At 38.2% G+C, this 25,993-nt stretch overlaps 1 protein-coding gene across 1 annotated transcript in view; it reads left to right on the plus strand.

Moving 5' to 3' along the window:
* The window catches only part of LOC131426504 (cholecystokinin receptor type A-like), a 112,109-nt gene extending 86,378 nt beyond the window's left edge, over nucleotides 1-25,731 (plus strand). The window contains exons 2-5 of the mRNA XM_058589297.1: nucleotides 901-1,098; nucleotides 1,319-1,603; nucleotides 6,412-6,742; nucleotides 24,208-25,731. Of these exons, the coding sequence (XP_058445280.1) occupies nucleotides 901-1,098; nucleotides 1,319-1,603; nucleotides 6,412-6,742; nucleotides 24,208-24,727 (1,334 nt within the window). The 3' untranslated portion in view covers nucleotides 24,728-25,731. The remainder of the gene's footprint in view (nucleotides 1-900; nucleotides 1,099-1,318; nucleotides 1,604-6,411; nucleotides 6,743-24,207) is intronic.
* The last annotated feature ends 262 nt before the right edge of the window (nucleotides 25,732-25,993 follow it).

Raw genomic sequence — 25,993 nt, forward strand, 5'->3', positions numbered from 1 at the left:
TAGAAAATTAGAGTTACGAGCTTTGAAAGAAATGCATTCAAGTAACGCATTTTCGAACCATGACTAATTTTCGTGGGAGAAGAGTTATTGCTCATGATTTCATGATAAGTTAAAATGATTGGTTTCATGATTTTCTAATCATAACAGCAGTAACGGATTTCTTTCCGTGTTATTGTATTTAACGTATCAACATATTTTTTGCTACATACCATCGGAAATATGAACAATTTATAATATTTTTTGCTGTGACAAAACCACAAATAATTCAAAATGAGTTTTCTTAAATGCTTGGTATGAACGAGCTGAATATTGAAATCACGGAGACTTTCAAAAGGCTTAATTAAAAAACACCGGTCAACAATTTCTCTGTCCACACCTGTTGCCAACCTCAAACTTACACACAGTCGATGATGCCCACTGATTTGACAACTGTTTGAAAAAGGTTACACTCCGTAATCAATCCACCTACTCATTTAACAATGAATGCCGAGCAGAAATCAGAAATTGAGGCTTGAGGCTCACCGAATTGATTTGGGTCGACTGAGCTAACCGCAAGCCATCAGGCAGTACTGCTTGACTGTATAAATCTGCAGCTTACGATGGATCTACACTGTAAATTGAGTGGGCGATAAAATTTACTTCTTAAGCGGAAAAGTCCTTTTTCGAATTCAACCGGTCGACCGTTGGGTCGGTCAATGAGTAATGAGCTGCTACAGCTGTTCGCCGCACTGAATGACTATAATCTTCTAATCCAATTAAAAAATGAGACTCCCAATCGAATATTTATGTAGGTTAGTCAAAGACTTAGTAAATCGTTCACATTATTTGATCCGTCACGAGGATATCCGACTCGATACCTATATAGATCCTAACTAATGCCAACCATTATATCTTCCACAGCGTCTTCAGTGGCGGTATCGGCATGGACGCTGGTGGTGATCTCGGTGGAGCGCTACTACGCCATCTGCCATCCGTTGCGGTCGCGTCGCTGGCAAACACTGAGCCACGCCTATCGTCTGATTGCGCTTATTTGGTGCGGCAGTTTGTTTTTCATGCTACCGATTGCCGCCCTCAGCAAGCTTATACCAACCAATCAAGGTGAGAACCAAAACCCCACGCCTAATGCCGATTAGCAATGGGTGAATGAATTAATTTTACCTCTGGTGACAAAGTGGAAAACTTTTCAGGGAAAACTTTTAATCACCTATTTGCATTGCTCTGTCTGTGATATTTATCATATACCCGCCCGGGGGAGGTTTGGCCTCATCAAAGAAAACACTTCAATGTTTTTTTGTTCGTTACTTTCACCTCCATACAGGCCATCACAAGTGCCGGGAGCTATGGTTCGATCGGGGCTACGAACGGGCCTACAATTTGTTTCTGGATGTGATGCTGCTGGTGCTGCCGTTGGTCATACTGGGCGTGACGTACGCACTGATAACGCGAAATCTGTGCCGTGGGATGAAACAAGGCTTTCGGCGGTGCTCAAAGGCAACGGCAACGTCTCGCCAACCGAGGCCAGCGACGGGTGCAGAAGATATTCGATTTGATAGTGCCGGTCCGGGAAATCGATGGTCGTCCCACCGGAAGAATAATAATCGAGGTAAGTGGCTAATTCCGGCGTTTCTGGTTTTACTATTTTAAAGTTGCGATTCCTATTTTTAAAAATGAAATGCTTACCTTGTATGATTAGAAAATTGTCTGCTCCACAGTTTAATTCACATTTAAAATGATGATTTGTCATCATCATTTTATAACACCAACGCCCGATAATTTAAACCTCAAATTTCGAAGAATTTCTACAATTTATCATAGTACTTTAACACTCCAAATACCAAGCCTCAAAAAAAGTTGGAACGGTAACTTTGAGCTGTCATAGCTCAGCTGTTTTTCAACGAATCTCAATAAATTTTACACCCTCGAATTTTGTGAAGTTCGTAGATTGATTCCAAAACTTTGTAGCTGACGATTGGCAAAGGAAAACCAATGAAAATTTGATTTTTCCCGTTCCAAGTTTTTTTCACGCGCCCAATATGCCCTATCTGCTTTCCAATTTTCTTTCCTTTGGCATAAACGTCGCATAGAAAATATTGAATACTTCAACTTTACCGAGTCATAACTTTGTTGTTAATCAACCGATCTTCAAAATTTGTTCACCATTGGAAAGGTATTACTTCCAGAAATAAAATGCACTAAAAAAACCGAAAATAGGGTTGTCTACCCAAAGTTATAATGAAAACTGTAGATAGATGACCTAAGAAAAGATGAGACTTTTTACAATGATCGTAAATATCTTGAAATTCAAAGCGATGACCTATATATTTTTATACATCATTCGATTGCTAGTGATACCAGCTACAATTTTTGCTCAACTACCTTTCCTGCACAATCAAAAGAAAACATTAAACAATCGATGAATTTATAAATATATATGAATTTTTCAATTTTTTTCACATGTTTGTGTATAACTCAAAAATTAAAGCGATGACATGTACATTTTTTTGATTCAGAATATTGGAATCATTACCAGAAACAATGTGTTGATGATCAAAATTATATATCCGTTCAAAGAATCTCAAGAAATTTGGTACAAATACAGAGAATTTCTATTATTGGGAAAATTTTGCCAAAAAAAAAACAAATCAAAACTTTGAAATTTTATGACATATATTTTTTTATTATTTTAGTTGGAAATTTATTATGAACAAAATTTACAAAAAAACTGAAACTTGGATTTCACTGAAATAAAAATTTTGGTAAATACACCTAAACTCTAAAAATAATAATGTTTTTGTATTGAACAAAAGATCTAAACAATTTTTATGCACAACCCAAACGGAATTGTTAACTACTAAAATTAGGTTTTTTTGGTTAAGGTTTTCCATAAAATCTCAGAAAATCGGTAGAAGATCGGAAATTTCAAAATTTCTGATATATACTGCGTTCCAACGTTTCTGCAAATCAAAGTGAAAATATTGGAATCCGTTTTGATTTCATCTGTTTCAAAGAGACGTAGAATTTGTTTCTATTAATAAAATACATTTTTTGACAACACGAAAATTTTAAATTATTTCAATGGCTTTGTACAAAAAGAAATAGAACGTAAATTTTTACGAATTCCATGTACTGACCCATGGCCAAAGAAACCAACTAAAATTAAAATCAAAAATATTGCTTGATTTTTGTTTTACTAGCAATTAAGAACTAAAAATATATCTTAAATTTTCCGCTATCCTAAACGACATCAATTATAATCGATAGAATATTAGAATTTAAATATCACAAACTTAGAATTATTTCGGAATGTATAGAATTCGAAAATTATATGAATTTTCTATTAGTAAACAATTTAGAAAAAGTAGAATTCTGAATTTAGCACAAAAATCATACGAAATTAAGTAAAACTTGTTTTTTTCCACCTAGTTGTGTAATGATGCCTTTCTAATATCTCTCTTATTCTCATATAAAAATGTATTCTTCAAACAGTTTTGTTTGATTTTTGAAAAACATGAAAGCTAGTGCATGAACTAGTGTAACCTACAAATTGAAACAGTTCTCAAATTGGTTGGGCCATCTTTCTCAGTGAAGTGAGTTCCACTATTTCAGGTACTTGTGAAACTGGAATCGCCCCGAATATTGGCTTTGAAGTAGCCTTTGCGATTAGCACCTACCAACCAATCTATTCGCAGCTTAAAGTTGTCTTCGTCTCGAAAAACAACCTCTTCGTTTGAATGCTTTTTACTGAATGAAATCCTGCACCTATGTTATCAGAACTAATTGGCTCAAGTGGCATGTTCCCCTAGTTATTTGGAGATTCGTGCCTTGCGTAGCTTCTCATCAACTTCCTGATGGGAAGGGAAGGATAAAAGGAACATGGAAGGGAATTGAGAATTGAGTGAGGTGGGAAAACAGCACAAAACATAAAAAAATAAGTCGTCCTGCATCCCCGAAAGGATGCTGAACGATCTGCAGGTGCCAAAATGCACGGTTGATAGAACCTCCAACCACCGAGAGGCGTTAGAGATTTTACAAAAGCGACACCATTCTGCATTCCCCGAAGAATGCAGAACGATTTCTTCCCGAATATGCACTTGAATTAATTTGACACTTTAGAAGACAAAAATACCTTATATAGCTAATAAATGACTGATACGAATATTTTTCAATGAAAAAATCCAATGTATGAACATAATTAAAAAAAAATTTTAAAAAATATCTCCTCCGCCTTTTTTTATAAACATGCTCGAAAATTTTTTTTGTCAAATACAAGAAACGGATTTTTTTCGTTTTCCTCAATGTTAGATATAGCATTTTAAAAATAACCTGTTTTTGAACTAGTTTTGCTCATAACTTCGGTTCAGAAAACGCTACCTGAACACGCCAGTCATTAAAAAATTGGTTTTAACAAACTCTTAAAGATGTTCAAAGATACCTATACGAAAAGAGAAAAATATAAATGCTAGAGCAAAAAATCTGATTTTTTGAGGAACACCCTAAGTTGCTCTTTAAAAATAGCTGTAACACTAAAACCGTTGCAGATACTACTATGATGTCCTCAGCAAAGCTGCTCGATATAGGTTTATCTACAGTTTTGCCGAAAAATGCAGTCCTCTATCTCAATACATCCGGAAAATAAGTTTTGGATCACCTTAATAATAAGAGCCACCCTAATACCATGTACATCAAAATATGGCTTATCTTTCATTGATCATTTGCTTTGAAGATATCATAGCTTTAAAGTATAAGGTTAAGCCACAAATGTTTTTGTCCCCCTAAATTGTGGATCCGGACCACTGTGCAATGCAATTTAACTCGGAAATTTTAAAATTTCCGATCTTTTATCTATTTTTTGAGATTCTACGGCAAACCTACAACAAAACCAGAATTTTAGTAGTTATCAAATGCGTTTGTGTTGTGCATAAAAATTGTTTAGATCGTTTGTCCAATATAAAAATATTTTAAGAGTTTTAGGTTATTTACTAAAAATGTTAAAATTTTCAGTGAAATCCAAGTTTCAGTTTTTTTTTTTGTAAATTTTGTTTATAATAAATTTCCAACTAAAATAATAAAAAAATATATGTCATAAAATTTAAAAGTTTTGATTTCATGTTGTTTGGCAAAATTTTCCCAATAACACAAATTCTCTGTATTTGTACCAAATTTCTTGAGATTCTTTGAACGGATATATAATTTTGATCATCAATACATTGTTTCTGGTAATGATTCCAATATTTTGAATCAAAAAAATGTACATGTCATCGCTTTAATTTTCGAGTTATATACAAACATGTGAAAAAAATGAAAAATTCATATATATTTATAAATTCATCGATTTCTCAATGTTTTCTTCTGATTGTGTAGGAATGGTAATTGAGCGAAAATTGTAGCTGGTATCACTAGCAATCGAATGATGTATAAAAATATATAGGTCATCGCTTTGAATTTCGAGATATTTACGATCATAGTAAAAAGTCTCATCTTTTCTTAGGTCATCTATCTACAGTTTTCATTATAACTTTGGGTAGATAACCCAATTTTTCGGTTTTTTCAAAGCATTTGATTTCTGGAAGTATTACCTTTCCAATGGTGAACAAATTTTGAAGATCGGTTGACTAACAACAAAGTTATGACTCGGTAAAGTTGAAGTTCTCAATATCCGATTCGCGATGCAGGTGCCGCATGAATGCAGATAGGGCACGTTTTGAGCTCGAAAAAAAACTTGGAACGGGAAAAATCTGATTTTCATAAGTTTTTCCCAAAAGATTGCCAATAATGATATACTTAAAATAATCTACAAACATCACAAAAATCGAGGGTGAAAAATTTATCGAAATTGGTCAAGTAACAACTGAGCTATGGTAGCTCAAAGTTACCGTTCCAACTTTTTTTGAGGCTTGGTGCTTCGCGTAACTTTTTTAGGCTTGGTATTAGGAGTGTTAACCTACCTCAGCACTGAGTATCAGTGCATTCTTCTTTACTGTTGATTCTGTGCAGCAGTACCTGTGAAGAATCATACAATTAATATTTACTCGACATTGATTGAATATAAATCTCGTAATAAGCGTCCAGATCGAATTTATTTTCTCCGTTCGGTGGTGAGCTCCCTGTTCCGTGTTTCGTAAAGAAAGCAAATCAAAAACCTCCGTCACGGTTTATTAGTGTTCACAAGAACAACAACCGGGTGTAAAGAAAACTCTTGATTGCGACAGCAGGTTCAGTCAAACTGATTACCACCGGAACGGTGAACAAATAGCAAACAATCCCCCAGGATCGGTTTCACAGCCTGCTTCGCCTATTTGTTCTGTCCGTCTCTCTCTCTCTCTCTATATATATCGATGAAGAAAATCTAATTACGTTCGCATCTTTAAAAACTTGTTTCTTCTTTGTTTCTTTCTCGTGTCGTACGTACAGCGGCTGATCAGTACATGGAGGTTTACATCCGACCAAACGGTAGCACCCGCACCCGATGCCCATCGATGAAGCATCATCGAGAGTCACTACCGGCAAGGCAGCTGGCACTTGCGGATAATGCGACAGGAAAGGAAATCAATACGTCGTCGTTCAGCTCCGGCTGGAGTCACGAGAAGACAACAGCCATTCAGTGGCCTCCGGAGCAGCTATCGCCACCATTCCGTAGCTACTCGTCGAACGCCACCGGCTCCAGCCCTGGGGGACGCTCCGCTGCCAGTGGCGATTCTAGTGGAAAGGAATCAATGCGGGCCAAGAATCCTGCTCTGAGAAAGTAAGCTGCTATTGAAACGAACTGATTTCTCACGGTCGGTTAGCACGGGAAAAGCTCCGTAGTTGTATCTTTTGTTTGTTGTCGATAATTAGGTTGATAATTAACATTGAACTAAAGCTGCCCCATCCAAAGTGGAAGCTAGATCGAATCGCAATTGATTTAAAATTCAAAAGCCCGATTCGTGTAAGATGACAATCTCATGTTTAAATCACTGAAATGCGTTTCCGTTGTAACTGCCGTAACATGGGTTGGCACTTATCATCGTCAGGTACGACCTACCAAACAAAATGAAGGGCGACATTTTCGTCATCATAAATAAGGAAAAGCCTTCTCGGTAGTTTGCAAATGGTTGACATAGGACGATAATATTGATTTATTCTTAAAAACTATTACATTTAGTATTCGGAACTCCGTTGCCACTGAGATCAAATTTATGACACCTGTCGTTGACTTGAATGGTCGGGTTTCTCAGAAGACACGTTGATGATGCTTTCCGTCAACTGCTCAGATGGATATTGAATCTAGCGCACAATGCACAGTGGTCCGGATCCACAATTCAGGGGGACAAAAACATTTGTGGCTTGGCCTTATACTTTAGAGCTATGATGTCTTAAGAACAAATGATCAGTGAAAGATAAGCCATATTTTGAAGCATATGGTATTAGGGTGGTTCTTATTATTAGGGTGATTCAAAAATTATTTTCCGTATGTGTTGAGATAGAAGACTGCATCCTTCGGCAAAATTGTAGGAAAACTTTTATCAAGCAACTTTGCCGAAAATCCTATTGTAGTATCTCTAACGGTTTTGGTGTTACAGCTATTTTAATAGAGCAACTTAGGGTGTTCCTAAAAAAATCAGATTTTTCTTAATTTTCACTTCTCGATTTTGGTGTCTTTGAATATCTTTTAGAGTTTGTTGAAACCAATTTTTTCATGACTAGCGCATTCAGGTAGCGTTTTCTGAACCGAAGTTATGAGCAAAACTAGTTCAAAAACAGATCATTTTTAAACTGTTACTTCTAACATTGGAGCAAATGAAAAAAAAAATCGGTTTCTTTCATTTGATAAAAAATACTTTCGAGCATGTTTATAAAAATAATGGTGGTGGAGATATTTTTTTAAATTTTTTAAATTGTGTTCAAACATTAGGTTTTTTCATTCAAAAATGTTCTTTCATGTAAGACATTTATTAGCTATATATATTAAACTAAGGTATTGTTGTCTTCAAGCGTGTTAAAACTAATTCAGCTGCATAATCGGGAAGATGGAGTACAGTTACGTTGGTTGTTACTCTATTCAATAATGCTATTACAGGATCAGACGTTAAAAGAAATCGTTTGAATACATCCTCTAGATTCACTAAACGATTGAATTTCTGCGGATGGAACTGCCTATACTTGTGAATTGATTTATTTCGACTCTTGCGCTGAAATGAAAATTAAGAAAGCTAGAGCAAAAAATCTGATTTTTTAGAAACACCCTGATGCTCTATTAAAATAGCTGTAACCCAAAAACCGTTAGAGATACTACAATAAAGTGTTCGACAAAGTTGCTTGATATAAGTTTTCCTACAATTTTGCCGAAGGATGCAGTCCTCTATCTCAACACATACGGAAAATAATTTTTGGATCACCCTAATAAGAACCACCCTATTACCATATGCTTCAAAATATGGCTTATCTTTCACTGATCATTTGTTCTGAAGACATCATAGCTCTAAAGTATAAGGCCAAGCCACAAATATTTTTGTCCCCCTAAATTGTAGATTCGGACCACTGTGCAATGGGAGCAATCCTTTGAACAACCGCATGAAAAAGGAAATCCTTGAGTCACAAAATTTGTTTGTAAGAATATCAATGGATTCAATGGCCGCGCGAATTGCGAGATCCGGCTCATTTCTTGGATCTTTTCCCATTCTTCAATTTTTTTTTTTAAACTACAAGGATCAGTCACATGGGGTTGTTCGAGCCATTGATGTGGAACAAGGCAACCAAAATTTTTAATGATCTACATTCAAAAAGTTCAATCAATCCAAACCAACACCGAATTTCATTTGTCTTGATTTGCATGTTTTATAACCGACGAAATTACACCATTATCCCAAATGTATGCAATTATATCTTTGTACATACTTGCGATTTCGATAATTAAGCTTCTCTACGCCAAGCTTATGTTCAAGTTTTTTATGCAAGCAGTTTTTTCAGCGTTAAGTTTCTCTACCATTCTGCGATTTCGGTTGAAGCGATAAACTATTTCTGATTATCAATCGAGTTCATCTAATATAAATTAGAAATTAATCTTAAGCACTCAAAATTTATCCAGAGGTAGTTGTCAATTTCTCATGGCGAAACGACATAACATGGAATTCCGAGCTTGCATGACACAAGATCAGAGTATACTAATTAAGGGCTGAGGCCAGTGTGTTTTAGGGCGTTTTAAAGAGCTATTTTCACGCTTCAAATCTGATTTTCTCAGAAACGATGACGAATATCAAAAAACCCAACTGACAATCTTATAGAAAATTAGTTTAAATTATTCTGTGAAAATTTCAGAATGATTGTTTGACTTTAGCGGTCGGGAGTCTTTTTTCTGAAGGAAGAATTGCATAGCTGAAAACGGCAACTTTCAACTTTTTCATTGAATATCTCGCCTTCAAAATCATGGATTAAAAATCTATCCTGACAATGTCTAGATAATTTAGTTTAGTGAATGTTATTTTTGTGAAGGTAAGTCCATTTCTATGACGGCATCATTTTTTTCTGCTCTTGTATCCTGGTAACGTAACGCAACATGAGAGAAATAAAATCGGTTCATCAAGGCTGCCAAACAAGCGGTAGCTTTATTGGATTTTATTAGATGTAGTCAAACTTGTAACCGAAAATATCAAAACTTTCTTGGCCACATCGAGTCATTTTACACATTTACGAGAGCATTGAGAGAAATGTAATACGCACAGCGAGCGACACGGTTTTACGCTAACTGGCCTCAGCCCTTAAAGCTTCAAATCGTTTTATGGCACGTTTCTGTCTTGCTGTCTAGCAGCAACCTACCTCTAGCATGCTACGAGTACGACTGAAACGCTAGCTATAATTTCGCTTCTATTTATAGATTCGCGTGCTTCCAACAGCTTCGCTTTTGCATCGATTGACCAATCAGAGCGATGCTCTCTCTTTGATTCATCGCTTACTCCTTCAAAACCGTCGTCTATGGCAGGGAAATTTTTAGCAGACATAGGACACTGCTCGCTACTAATCAAAATTTCAATCATATATAAATGAAAATACGTGGGTTGATACATTCAAATCGAAACGTAGAAATATTTCCTATCAAATGATGAAATAATATTAATAATTGATACAAAATAGACTGAGCTGTAAGTGTTTAAAACCAGACCACATTTCTACCTGTAGTTTTTCTTGAGTTTCTGATTTGCACCACTATATAGAAAATAAAGATGTGTTCCACATCAAAAACGTTTCCCACTGTGTAGCGGGTTTCCGACAGCGAAGATGCTTTCACGTTTCCCATACTTCACTACCGAGTCACAGTCAAGTTCGCTCGGCTAAAAAAGTGTATGCGAGAAAGTGTTTGTATTTATCAGAGCGAAAATATAGTCGTTGAGCGCAACAAACAGGTCATCAAGTGACTGCAAAAACACTTTGAAATGAAAGGAAAGCTCGCCTTTCGTAACAGCTAAGCACTGTAAGATGAGATTTATTTGATTTATCCACAATAAAAAAAATACTAACATACTTCATACTGTAGCGAAGGATTGTGTTTCGATATATACAACTGTTTCGCTTTTGCTTCGACATGCCAGTATTACTAAATAGAACAGCAGAACGAAATGATGTTCTTTTGTTCACAAACATTAAACCCGTTATATTGCTTACTCTGATGATTTCCCTGTTCAAGCGAACCCACGCTCCGAAGCATTCCGCATATTAATAAACCATTCGTCAAATTCCGCTGCATCAAGCGAAACATTGCCGCCTCTGAGTACAAGTTCACCGGTAAAATATGATGGGTCGACTACCAGTGCGTCGTTTTTCAAACTAAAAAGCTTCACTGCCGCTGCGTCCGCTGACATGGTTTCATTAAATCTTCTAGAATTTTTATTGGAATACTATTTTCCGGGTACGGCTGTTGTTTTAAATTATTCTATTCACAAATGAGCTCGCTTTCATCATTTCCATCGATTGTGATGGTCTTACGCTGAAATTTACGTTGTCCACAATATTTGAGTGATAACTCGAACAAAGAGCTTGGGATTGAATTACTTTAAAATTGAACGAAATTCACTAAAAGTTCCCAATACTGGGAGATTTAACATATTTTTTCACCGTGTTGTCAAAATATCGAATTGTGTACCGAAGATGAACTGAGGAATTGTTTTCACATGCAGGGTAGTTTAATTGGGAAAACGATTTCCCCGGAAAGCAGCTAGCTACGGGTTCGAGTCCCGTCTATGCGGCAGCTTTTTCTCGGTTCTCATTACCTGGTTGTATTCGCATGTAATTTTTACAATCCATGTGAGTATAAAACTTGTTGGTTAAGTAATGTCGGTGTTGAAGAATGACGAGTTCAATTTCATTTTCGATGGATGTCACTGACGTCCGTCATCTATTATCAGTGACCTGCAATCCCATGTTGTGATAGTAATATTGAATGAAGAGCTTACTATCATATATCTTCATCTTCAAACTTATCATTTGGCTTATGCCTGACGAACACAAAACGTTGATGTTGAATGAAACTGAACCTTTAAATATTCGGTTGTGTTCGCAGGGCGGGGCAAACGAAAACAAAAAAGGCGGTTGGGTAATGTCAGATACATAACTGTATGTCGTGAATACGAAAACAACTGACATGTTCCTTAACACTTCCGAATATCAATTAGTTGATCAATTGTATGAATTATGCAAGCATTCCCCTTGTCCACATTTTTCGCAAAAACAAAATAGACTTCACTTGATCTCGATTACTGTGAATTTCACACAGCGAAAAGTGCAAAAATCCAACCAAACTGTTCTAGATTTGCACTAAACTGAGGATATTTCCTTTCGGTTTGCGAACAACACATCCTAATAGTTCTTCAGAAAACTTTTAGAGCCATTAGAACGGCTGATTTTTTATAATGCTTTCCAACGATGCTTTTTCATCCATCGAAATGACTGGCAGCTGTGACGTAATCGCTCTTGTCGGAAGCGAAACTAGCTTTGCAAACAGCACAAAATACATCTGCTCGCTTTGGCGATAGAATCCAAACTGATTCCATTTTTGTTAGGAGCTTTCTTTTACGTGATTTCTTTTGTAGCTTTTTCACTAATGGGCGGTCCTAACGGCTATAAAAATAGCCGCATACAGGATTTTAATGTCGATTATTTCATTTCGGATTTGCATAATTTATTGAAAGAAACTACAGGATGATGTACGGGATTCATTCCTGCCTTTCAGAAGGACCTAATTGTGGAACTCACTACGATATTAAGCACTGTTCGGAACATTTTTCTCGAACGATTTTTTGTACAGCAGCAGATATTTTGTTCTCTTCCTCAGAACGCGTTCTGATTGGCATGGGTCAAATGAGATACATTTTTCAATAGTGTACTATTGAAATACTTCAATGCTTTTGCTATACACGTTTAAGTTGAAAAATTTCTATTCTAATGGTAGTTGGATTATATAAATCCTTCCACAGATCACTGAGCTATGAGCTTTCAAAATACGAGATCCTCTTTGATACTCGTTTATACCAAACATTTCAGAAAATTAATTTAATTTTGAACTATTTGAGATTATGTCACACAATTGAAAATTTTATCATAAAATTGTGATCATATTTCCGATGGCATGTAGCAAAAATTATGTTGATTCGTTAGATAAAACAAGAGATATTCACGATCAAAAACTTATCACTCTCTCAGAGGGTAAATTTTGAAACGGCACCCCATAGTAAAGTAAGTCGTATTCACGACAAAATACAGCAAACGAAATTTCTTCGTTAACTATTGTGACGAAAGTGTCAAAAATAATTCACCGGGATCGATTTTTGGTCTTTAGATGGACTGAATTGTTGAACGTCACGAATGTTTACAGTGGATTCAAATTCAAATCTCAAAAAATTCATACCAGAACTAAAGCTGTTAAATGTTAAAGGCGTACATTTTTGCCTTTCTCGTAGAGAAAGGTTAGGCAATCACTTGGAAAACCGACTAGTAAAAATTGTCATATACCATTCTATACCAATATTCTCACTAGGTTTTCACGGAGATGGTTGAACCGATTTTGACAAACTTAGATTCAAATGAAAGGTCATACGATCCCATACGGAATACCTGTATTTCATCCGGATCCGACTTCTGGTTTCGGAGTTATAGGGTAAAGTGTGTTCAATATTGTACACCGTCACTTAAACCGGCGAAACAAAAACCCTAAAAAAAATTTCTAAACTGGACTCAAAACCGTTATTCCCAATCTTAGGGTCAAATAAAAGGTCTTATGGTACGTCCAAAAATTACTGCATATTTTTGGATACAACGAAAATTTCAATCGTCGTTAAGAGTACGATGGCGACATCATATAATATTCAAAATTTGAAAAATTAGTAGTTTGTACGTCATGTTAATTGGTGGCCGTACGAACCGACTTCGATTATACCGGTTGGTTCCGGTGCTGGAAGTGAACCCACTTTGTTTTCTAATGGATGGCCTAACCGATCAGAGAACTGTTTCATTCTTTATGTTATACTAGTTAATGCGCAAACAATCCCTTGGTTTCTTTCAAAAATCGAAGAGAAACATTTTGAATAGAACACCACAGTATTATATATGAGAAAGGCATCATTACACCACTAGGTGGATTAAAACAGGTTTTGTCGTGAATACGACTTACTTTACTATGTGGTGCCTCACCAAATTTACCCTGTACAAGAATGGTCAGAACTTTATCGCGAATATCTCTTGATGTTCTTAACCCAACAACATAATTTTTTAAACAAGCTACCGGAAATATGATCAGGAATTTGTGATTGAATTTTCAACAGCGTGAGAAAACCACAAATAATTGAAAAGCGAAGCTTTCTAAAACTTTTGGGAATAATGAGGAAAATTCATCACGCTTGCTTGCCCTTTTCGCACCCGGACGACGGTTTTGAGGTAGTCAAGCACGGTAGTCGTTCATTTTTTCTAGTGCTTCAGACGGAACTGGATGTCGAGGTGAGGTTCTCCCGCCAACATCAGTAAGAACAAATAAAGTATAAAGCCCCAAACGCTTAGGTTGTGCTTTCATTTGGACTTCGATTGTCGGAAGGAGAATTTAGTTACAAATTTATGTTTCAGGGGCTTAGTTCCAGAATACAGGTTATAGAATTCAGAATCTGCATGATCTGAATTGCAATTGAATTCTGAGTCTGATTTAAGTTCTTGAACTCAGGTCCAGTCCCTAATTTCTGAATTCTTTGAGTCGGTTCTTTTTAGAACCATTAAACCAATCCCAAATAACTGCGAAATTTTACTTTACTGTACTATATACAGTCCTTTTTTCAACCAGTTGAAGTTCGTAGTTGTTGTAGGAACTTTTTATTAGTTTTCTATATAAAATACATTGTACCGACTTAGTTTAGGTGCATCGTTTCAAATTCTAGTAGTGAAAGGGGGAAGCTGGCATAATTAATACAAGTGATCAACTAATTGATATTCGAAAGTAAGAAGACAGCGTTTCAGTTACATTCGTATTCACGACATCCAGTTGTCTGTGACATTACACACCCGTACTTATTTAAAGACTGTCCCAGAAAGTATGGACGCACTTTGATTTCGCTGTAAATAATTCACAAGTGTTGGATTTTCAAATTTTATTCGATATACTGATAATATTAGGCAACAACAGAATATTATTCTCAACATTTGCTACTTAGCCATTGTACAGGGTCCGGCACTCGAAGTGTAACCTGGTCGCTCTCCAATCGTTTTCATCGAGCCTGGCGTCAAGGTAAATGCGACATATTATCGGGAAAGTATTCTGGAGGTTGCTTTGAAGCCGTGGGCAGACAAACATCTCGGTGGCAGACCATGGACGTTTCAGCAGGACTCGGCACCGTCTCACAAAGCTCGAGTGAACCAAGAATGGCTGAAAAACAACGTTCCGAACTTCATCACGTCCACACAATGGCTCTCGAATTCACCAGATGCGAATCGAATGGATTATTCTCTTTGGGCCATTTTGGAGAGCAAAGTCCGAACTAAAAGATACACCAGTCTCGAGGGGCTGAAAAAAGTTATTGTCCGCGAGTGGGCCAAAATACCTGCAAGTCACATTCGGCCAAACGAAGTAACTCCTTCGCTCTCTCAAGTCATCAAGTCAAGGCAAAAGGTGGTCATATCGAGCAAAAGTGAATTGATTCTGAATTTTGTATTATTTTTACACATTTTGTACTTTGAATTAAGTAAAAGTAATTTTCCAAACTGAATTTATGGCCTTTTTAATTGGTTACACTTCGAGTGCCGGACCCTGTAGACTAGCTGGCGCACCTCCTTGCGAACGTTTCTCATTAAATTCCGTACAGAATTCTTGGCGACAAGTTTTGACACTTTTTCCAATCTTTTTCGAACTGTTGAATGGTTTCGGCTGCCGAGACATGTTTCCTAAGATGTGCCTTCGTTAATGCCCAAAATTCCTCAATTGGTTGAAGTTGTGGGCAATTTGGTGGATTCATGTCTTTTGGGACGAAAGTGACATTTTTGGTAGTAAACCATTCTACCGTTGATTTCGAGCAGTGGCAAGAAGCAAGATCTGGTCAGAAGACAACAGGATCCTTGTGGCTTCGAATCATGGGTAAAAGTCGTTTTTGTAAACATTCCTTGGTGTATATTTCGCTGTTCATTGAAGCAGTGGTGATGAAGGATTTCGAAATCTTACCGCAGCTACAAATTACTTGCCAGACCATAGCTTTCTTACCAAATTTTTCGACTTCAATCGATGTCTCGGACTGGTTCAACACTTGCCCTTTTCGCACCGTATAATATTGTGGTCCAGGCAAGGATTTGTAATCGAGTTTCACGTAGGATTCGTCGTCCATGATTATGCAGTTCAGATTTCCAGCAAGAATTATATTGTACAGCTTTCGAACCCTCGGCCTGATCGATGCTTCTTGTTTCGGACTACGTTTTGGTTGTTTCTGCTTCTTATAGGTTCGAAGATTCAAACGTTCTTTAGCACGAAGAACATTTGACTTCGAAGTGCCCACTTTTTTGGCCACATCCCGAACTGAAACCTCCTTCTTTTGCTCGAACGCCTTCAGTATACGTTTATCCAACTGAGGGTTAGCAGGAGCTTTTTTTCGACCCGTTTTCGGTTTATCCTCAAAGATGTTATCCTCACCGAACTTCCTGGTTGCATTTCGCACGGCTTTTTCACTTACTCCTTCCATTTTTGCTATCTTTCTCAGTGACAGTCCGCGTTCTGTGCACCGTTTGTACACAATTTTTCGACGTTGTTCTGCTGAAAGTCCACGCATTTCGAAACAAACTAATGAAAACGAATAAACAACTGCACAAGTGGTTAGAGAAGAGAGTAAACAACAGGACGCAGCCATAAAAATTGACAGATTCTGAACCATTGCGAAATGGCAGCGATTTTTTGTTGCGTCCATAATTTCTGGGACAGTCTTTAAACAGCATACTGCAATTAGAAAAAAAATTTCGAAAATCTTGGGTCAAAACAACTAATCGGTGGCAGAGAAGTCTGCACAGACTCCAACTAGAACTAGTTTTTTCGAAGAAGTTTTTTGACTAGATATTGGAACTGAATTTAGTGACTTAATTTAAGTTCGGAACTCGTATTCTGGGACAAAATTCAGAATTCTGAAACAAAATTAAAGATGTAAATTCTAGATCTGAATTCTAAAATAAAATTTTAGATCTGACTTCTGAACCTGAATTCAGATTCAGAATTTACTTCCTCATCTCAGTTCCTAAGTTCAAGTTCAATAATTAACCTCGGAACCTGGATTCTGACAGCGGTTTTTGGTTGCGTCCATACTTCCTGGGACAGTCTTTACAACGTCACTTAAACCGGCGAGACGAAAACCCTAAAAAATGTTCTAAACTGGACTCAAAACCGTTATTCCCAATCTTAGGGTCAAATGAAAGGTCTTATGGTTTGTTCAAAAATTACTGCATATTTTCAAAAATTTCAATCATCGTTTAGAGTACGATGGCAAAATCTTATAAATCTTCAAAATTTGAATAAAAACTAGTAGAATTTGTACGACTTCGATTATACCGGTTTTCAGGTTCCGGTGCTGGAAGTTCATTTAATAGTGAACCACAGTATTATATATGAGAAAGTCATCATTACACCACTAGGTGTATTAAAACAGGTTTTTAGTCATCATCTCACTTGTGTGAAAAACGTTCAGTTAATGGAAATTAATCAAAGTAAAACAACTCTAATGACAATAAATTTAATCAAGTTTATGTAAATAAAGCGCGATCAATTGGTGCTGGCTTCGATAATCCGATCATGGTTGAGAACATCAACCACGTCTCGAAACGAACGAATATCGTTGCATATTCTGATTCGGAGTACACCTACTGTCATCAGAGTGGATATGAAAATTTAAGCTGATTTACATACCCGATTCGATTAGTTGCTTTCCGGAGAACCGGCGCTACTTTCAAATACAATGTCCCGACCGACCGACCGACGACATATATTTACTCTCTGTGTGTGTGTGCTAGCAGACAAATGAACAGAAACTGTACAACCGAAATACATGAATAAGAAAACAGCCGGCTGGCGTCCTTCGTTGGGGGATCACGAGCGAAGTGGGTTTCCGTGTTTCGCGCTCCGGAGTTAATTGATTTCGGATCATGGGATACAATCGGACCCATCAAAGCAGGCTCCCGGTCTCATATGCTGAGCACGCACACATATGAAACAGAAAATTGAAAAGAGCAACATGTTTAGCTTTCCGTGCGCACGAATGGCTCGCATCGTTTCGACGGCGAACCGGGAAAAGGGATGTCACTTTAGAGCCATTATTACCGGAACCGAGCGCTATTCTTTGAAGCTTAGACAGGCTTTGGATGATGAGTTAGAAAGTTGTGTTTGGTATTCTGTAGTATTTTGGATTTTTGACAAGAAAACTAGGTTTATGCTGAAACTTTGGAAGCTGCATAAAATTACTGATTAGTTTTGGTAAGACTTGAATCCTGATCCGATTCAAGTGAAGTTTGGCACGGAAAAGTGAGTTTGAAGCTTGTAGTTTTTATGAAAATTGTTGCAAAAAGTACAGGTGTGTAATGTCAGACATAGCTGGATGTCGTGAATACGAATAAAACTGACACTCTTTCTTTATACTTCCGAATATCAATTAGTTGATCGATTGTGTTACTTGTGCAAGCTTTCCCATTTTTCACTACTAGAATTTGAAACGATACACCCAAACTACAGTACAGATTAGTTACATCAAACATTCTGGCACACAAATATTACAAAATAACCAGTATAGTTCTTTATGATAAAATAATTTAATTTTCGATTTACAAAGAAGCAATCTTTATAGTTCTTTCTGTAACATTTAGAGCCATTAGAAGAGCTGATTTTGCATAATATTCCACATTGCCGTCCATTTCCCGTTGTATTTTGCTCCAATGCAAACGACCACCAACAGGATGATGTAATCGATCTTCTTCGAAGGGAAACTGGCACTGCCATCTGAACGTTTGAGGCTTTATACTACGCAAAAGGTCTGCTTTCATTGCAAACTGCTCCACCTGACGATCGAAGTCCATATGAAAGCATTGCCGACTGCTCCACCTGGCGATTGAAGTCCAAATGAAAGCATGACCTAAGCGTTTGAGGCTTTATACCATGCAAAAGGTCTGCTTTGATTGACGACTGCTCCACCTGACGGCTGGAGTCCCTATAAAAGCATTTCCACCTGACGACTGAAGTCCATATAAAAGCATTGCAGACTGCTCCACCTGACGGCTGAAGTCCAAATGAGAGCCTGAGCGTTTGAGGTTTGGTACCACGCATTGCTTCCGTCCAACGCATAAGAAATGATCGATTTTTGCATAAATTTTTTTTTTGCATAAATATCTGTTTATTAATCTTATTTTTGTGTATTACATCAACATTTTACAGTACAAGTGTTTTGACCCTTTGGCCTTTCATCTTTGTTGTTAATACGATTCGTTATTAATATTAGGTGTTTTAGTTACTCTTGTTTTACATACTAATGTTTAATCATAATATTTATTTTAATTATTTATAAAATGTCTACCTACTTATAACTATCCCTAACCTAATACGTACAAATTTTGAATTATTTGTGTTTCAGAGATTGAGCACCTCTCTTCAAATTTCGTGCAGTATTGTTCGAATTTTTGTTCTAGTATATCCAGTGAGGCCATCTCATGTACTTCACTAGTCCTTGTCCAAGGGGGTAGATTTAGAATCATCTTTAAGATCTTACTTTAAATGCGCTGAAGCCTAAGTTTGTGTGTTCGTGCACAGCCCCGCCAAACAGGGACTGCGTATTCAATTGCGGGGTAGATGATTTGTTTATAGACAGCCATCTGATTCTTCAGGCATAGTTTTGATGTTCTACAAATCAGCGGATACAGAGACCTAATGAGTGCTGCATTTTTGAATGATTTTGTCAACATGTGACCTGAATATCAGATGTCTGTCAAAGGTGAGTCCTAGATAGATAACTTCATCGGACCATTGAATGACCTCATCACCGAATCGTATTCTGCATTCGTCTGATGGAACAAGTTTTGGAGATCTTGAATGTGGAAACAAGATGACCTGAGTTTTTGCTGCATTGATCACAATTTTCCAGCTTGTAAAATATTCCGTTAAAGCATCCAGACCTGTCTGTAGTTTATTTTTCAGAGCATTAATGACACGGTCTTTGTAAAGAATGGCAGTATCATCAGCAAATTGTGACAGAACACCACCACCCGGAAGAGGTGGGATGTCTGATGTGAAAATGTTGTATAGAATGGGACCTAGGATACTTCCCTGGGGTACACCAGCAGGAATAGTAAATCTTTCTGAAAGTGCATTATTCAGAGAAACCTGGAATGCTCTATCTGCAAGATAATTTTTGATAATTTTAAAAGATACATGGGAAAATTATACCGATGCAGTTTGAACACCAGTCCATCATGCCACACATTATCGAATGCCTTTTCAATATCCAATATTGCCATGGCAGTCGTTTTGGACACTGATTTATTTTGCTGGATGACGTTGTTAATCCTTGTGAGTTGGTGGATGGTGGATCTTCCTTTCCGGAACCCAAACTGTTCTTCCAGAAATATGCCCTGTTCATCTGCGAAAGCAAGAATTCGCCTTTGTATTGACTTTTCAAACAGCTTGGATAGGGCAGAGAGTAAGCTGATGGGCCGATAGCTCTTGGAAAAGGAAGGATGTTTCCCCGGTTTCAAAACTGGGATGACTTTAGCTAACTTCCACATTGAAGGGAAGTAACCAAGCTCCCAGCACCTGTTAAAAATTTTAGCTAAGAAGACAAATGAGCGAATACTCAAATGTTTCAGCTCAATGTTGAATGTGTTGTCGAAACCGGGGGCCTTCATATTTTTGGATTTGTTCACAATAGCCATCAGCTCATTCGCAGTGACTCTACTTTCCTCAGGAACCAAGCTGTCTGATTGGTCAACCTCAGCTACGCTATCAGCAACGGCTCTTTCATATGGACTAGCAATGTTAAGTCCTAAATTGTGAGAACACACAAACTGCTGGCCTAGCGCATTTGCCTTCTCTACTGGTGTGATTAAAGGTATTCCTTCAGCTGCGTCCTGGGGTTACATCAGAGGAGGAATAGGCTTCGGTTTTTTCTTAAGCACCTTCGTTAAGGACCAGAAGGGCTTTGAATGTGGGAGAATTTCTCGAAGCTTTTGCTGGAAGTTCCTGTTGCGAAGCTCAGATATCCTTTCCTGGATTATCCTAGTTAAGTTGTTATAAGAAGTCTTCCTATCTAGGATGCCAGTTCGTTGATACTGCCTCCGGTAGATATTCCGAAGTCGGATGAGTTTCTTGGTGACACTGTCGATTTGAAGAGAGGAACTCGGCATATGTTGTACTGGAACCGTCCTATCACGAGCGACTGTGATTGAATGCTGGAAGGAAGATAGGGCTGCATCGATTTCCATCGGGGAATCAAGTGGTAAATCGATATTAATATGTTGGTCGGCGATTTGTTGAAATTGGACCCAATCGGTGCGATAATAGTTCCTCCGAGGTTGAATAGGCACTGTTTCTGGTGAAGATCCCAACGTCAATATTACTGGAAAGTGGTCGGAAGAGAGCTCGTTGAAGACAATCGGAGAGCTGTCTATGGCGATGTTGCTGATGAATATATCCAAAATGGAATGAACTCCCGATCTGGAAAGTCGCGTTGGTTGATCCGGAGCGAAGATGTTGTATTGTCCAGCTTCGTAGTCTTCGGCAAGTACGAATCCGTTTCGATTCTGTCTTCTGTTTCCCCACAGCTCATGCCGTGCGTTCAGGTCCCCAGCAATGATGAATTTGTTCTGCCGTCGAGTGAGCATAGCCAGATCTCGCTTCAATGATGCACACGTACCATCTCGAAGATTTGTTTGTTTAGGGCAGTACGCTGCAATGATGATGATGGGTCCCATCGTCGTTGTAATCTCAATTCCGATGGCTTCTATGAGTTGCAATTTAAAGGCTGACAGAAGTCTGTGCTGAATGGATCGTTTAATGGCAATGGCAACTCCCCCTCCTCTGGTAGTTGCCCTGTCGAGCCTGTGAATCCTGTAATTGGAAATAAAAATAGAAATTTCAGGTTTAAGATGAGTTTCAGTTAAAATAGCAATATCGGCATTCTTCTCTTGAAGAAAGTCGGACAATTCAGCAGTTTTGCTCCTGAGTGAGCAAGCATTCCAATTTACTATAACCAACTCATTATATTGCATATTCGATGATGAATTTGCCTAAGGCGTTGATTTGATCTAACCGCGTTCTGCAGTTTCGTAGTTTTGTTGTCATTGTTTCAAAAATGACGATCAGTTGTTCAGCAGAAAATAAATCACCAGAGTCATCCTTTGCTTGTGGTTGATCATTGCCCCATCCAGGAGGGATTCTTGAGGAAGATTCTTTTTGAGATCCAGCGGCTGAAGTCTTTGGATTGCTGCGAGGAAGTGGCGGCAAATTCGGAATATCCCTCTTCGGTGGGAGCCGTGGGAAATTAACTTCATCCTTCTGTGGAACATTCTTGCGCGTTGATTGTTTGCGGGACGCCTGTTGTCGAATTTTTGTGAACTCAGCACGTTTGGGACACGATTTGCTAGTAGATGGATGGTCGCCATCACAGTTCACACATTTTACAGCGATTTCATCTAGTAGGCAATCGTTGGTATTGTGTGGTTCGGCACATTTCCCGCACCGACTTTTCATGTGGCAATTCCTCGCTCCATGGCCGTAGTTCAAACAGTTCCTGCACTGTGTGACATCCCGATGTACCGGTTTATACTTTTGCCATTCGATGATTATGTGAAATAACGATTTAATCGTTTTCAGTTGACTCATGGTGATGGAGCCCTTCTCCAGATGAATCAGGTACAGTTGATCTCTAAACTTTTTGTCCGTATTATGTCGCTTCATTTTAAATACCATCAAAGGCTTTAGTCCAGCCTCCGACAGTGCCTGCTTTAGTTCGGCTTCCATCATGTCGGGTAGTCCTCGAAGTACAACCTTCATAGGTTTGTTGGCGGCAATATCGTGTGTGAAGTATTCCGCTTTTGTCTGCTTCAGATAGCATTCCACTCCTTTGTAGTGGTTCAAAGCCGGAACAGTTATTTTGTAGCCTTCAGTACATAAACGGATTGTTGCCTGTAGTCCTTTGCTGATCAGTGTGTTGAAATCCGAGCGTAGAGTTGGTGGGAAGCCCTTCAGGTAGAAAGGCGGCATTTTTTCCTTCTTCTGCAGTTCCTCTTCGACATCTACTGGCAGATCAGCATATTGGTTTTTACTCAGCAAACGGTCGTTTACCTGTACATCACTTGGCTTCAGACGCTTAGCATCCTTTGGATCCTTCTCGGATCTATGGCGGTTTTTACCCATAGCTTGGGTAGGTAGACAACTGCGAATAAAAAATAAAACAAAATCGAAATTAGTCGTAGTCCACATCGAGTTATTCGTCTATCCACATCGAGTGTTAGATGACGAATGATCGATTTTTGACCACGGTGCCCCTTTTATACGCAGTCAGTTGAAGATATGTGCCTGACTACCTCAAAATCGTCGTCCTTGCGCGAAAAAGCCAAGCAAAAGTAAAGAGTTTTCCGCGTTGTTTTTAAAGTTTGAGAAAACCTAATTTTTGAGTTGTTTGTGGTTATCTCACGCTGTTCAAAAGATTATCCTAAATTCCTGATCATATTTTTGATGAAATGGTGAAAGAATTATGTTGCTACCGTTGATACAAGTCGAGATATTCACGATTATGTTCTGCCCATTCTTCCATATGGCTAATTTTGAAAAGGCACCCCATAGTAAAGTAAGTCGTATTCACGACAAAATTAACGTTTAGGAGAGCTTTTCAATGCAATAGAAGAAAGGCAAACGTTTGGAGCCCAGTCTGGAATATATGGTGAATGCATCAAAACTTCCCAAGCTTCCGGAGTTTCGGACGAGTCACCATGAAAACAAAATAATTAGACCTCCAGAAAAAAATACATAGTTATTCAAAGTGCACTTCTATTGTCTTATGGTGAATAAATAATAATAGGAAGCTTTGGAACTCAACGAACATAAGGACAAGGAAATATTACTACGTTCTAGAAGAGTGAGTTAACGTTTTGCAGCTTGAATGAATCTTTTTTTGGAAACTCTTACGTTTTCTCGTGGCCTCAATACACGTGCTCTTCTTCAAAGCCAGCGACAGTTGAGATAATTTTAGTGTCACAAAAAAAAAAGAAATAAATGAGCAAAAACGTGCGTTATTTAACCTGATGAAATGTGGAAAGCAATTCAAAAAACGACATCTCGGTTTAACTCGAGTTCGGTGTCAGTTCCACATGTTGCCAGAAGCTTATAAACGAAGCGAAACGGTCGTTAGTCGGATCGTTATTCCCAGTCCCTCAGGGAGCAAAATACGAAAGATGAAGCCTCCGAAGCGAACTCGATCAAAGAAAACTGTGTGAAGATTAATGTAATGTGGCTCCGGTGAGCCTCCACACTCGGAAGTGCACACTTTCGCAGAAATAATCACTATAATTAAAACATATAAACCCTGTCTTTTAACCGACGAACACCCACATACGACGGCCACGGCGGCGATGGCATGTGACGCCACATGACCGCCCCAAAGCCGAACTAATTACAGTTATAAAGTAACAGATTGTGCGCGGTTCTTGCTTCGTCTTATTTCATTTTTTCTTTTCTTTTTCCTTTCGTCCCGGTAGATCCAACATGGAGAAAAGCCTGATGAACAAGAAACGCATCATCAAAATGCTGTTCGTCGTGGTGCTGGAGTTTTTCCTCTGCTGGACTCCGCTGTACGTGATCAACACGATGGCCCTGTTCTGGCCCAGTACGGTCTACCACAATCTCGGCTACACGGCTATCAGCTTCCTCCAGCTGCTGGCCTATTCGTCCTCGTGCTGTAACCCAATCACCTACTGCTTCATGAGCAGTGGCTTCCGGAAAGCATTTCTGAACCTATTCCGCTGGTTCCGGGGCGGTAGCAGCGAGACGTCCACCAGTGCCAGCGTGCGTAACCGTCGGAACAGTGCGAACTGTTCGGTGCACGTCAGCTGTGGAAGCAGCAAACGAAACAAACAACCACTGCTGGAAAAGGAAACCGGTCTGTCCACGGACTTAGCGCCGGATGCGCTCTCAAACAACAATGATGGACTAACAACGGTGAACGGCAGGGAACAGCGGCCAAAGGGATTGCAGCATCGATTACATCAGCAGCGCTAGTCGATAGTTATGTCGCCATATCGGGAGAGGGTTGCGGTAGCATTGATAATAAATCGGATTGCTTTTGGACCAAATTGAGGGACAATTGAAGAGGCATACCAGGAAATGCATGGTTCGATTGATTAAGTACGTAATAAAGTTCAATTTAACGACCTAACAGTTTTGTGTTTCGTATTTACCATAGAGCGATATCGGAAAAAAAAACAAAACAATGATATGAAAGTATCTTGGCTCAAAGGCGCCAATCGTAGTAGGCTACTGAAAAACAGATTAATATTTAGACATTCGTGCGCTAGGTTTTCAACCCAATGTAAATTCATGCAATTGTACAGTAATAAATACTGCGCGGAAACATAACCTTGAATTTTGAATTGTGTGTGTAGGTAGCATTTCGGTGCATTCTCAGGTATTGCTTGGCCGATTTCAACGACCCTCAGTTTAGCTTAGTTGATCGGTCATTTCCTATGGTTGATCAAAAACCAGTTGAAATTATATGTTGAATTAGAGTGCCTATAACCAGAGTGACGACATCTCATCCGTAATGTTGGCAACAATTCAAAACATTCCATTAGCTTTACATTGAATTGACAGGTCGTTTGCTCGTATGGAACTGGTAGCTGTCATTCCAAAACGAACAGCTGTCGCCACTCTGATTCTAAGCACTCTATGTTGAATCACATGGATAATATTTGGGAATAGTAGATCATGCTCAAAGTGCAACCTATATTGGTTGTGGAACGGAAGAGGAATTTTAGTACATGTTCAAATTCTCCGGATGGTTATTACTCGATTTTAAACCGACCAAATCCCCTATCGTACCTCGAAACGCAATATCGAAGACTCATTCATAATAGGTGTCTGATTTGAAATATTTAAAATGTCTTGATAAATTTCTTACAGTGCACAGTGGTCCGAAACGGGAAATTAGCGTGACAAAAATATTTTCACTATTAAATATTAGTGTTTTGTAGTTGGTGTCTTCACAAAAGTTGTATGTAATCAAATGGCGCTCCTTTGGATGAAAAATGTTACTAGGATGGTCCTCATTTAGATTGAAATCTGAAATCTAACTTTCTTAATTGAACTCAAAAATGATTTTGTTTCTACAATTATGTCGTAGAAAATTTTATTTTGAGCAACTTTGCTGAAAAAAGCACCTCTCTAGCTTTTCATTTGATCGAGTTACATCAATTTTCCCGAATGAAAGTAGGGTGGTTCCTGAAAATTCACTTTTTTCGTTCTAACTTTTTTGTGAAACGTTCTACG

This window comes from Malaya genurostris, chromosome 1 (assembly GCF_030247185.1).
Source record: "Malaya genurostris strain Urasoe2022 chromosome 1, Malgen_1.1, whole genome shotgun sequence".
Taxonomy (NCBI): Eukaryota; Metazoa; Arthropoda; class Insecta; order Diptera; family Culicidae; genus Malaya; species Malaya genurostris.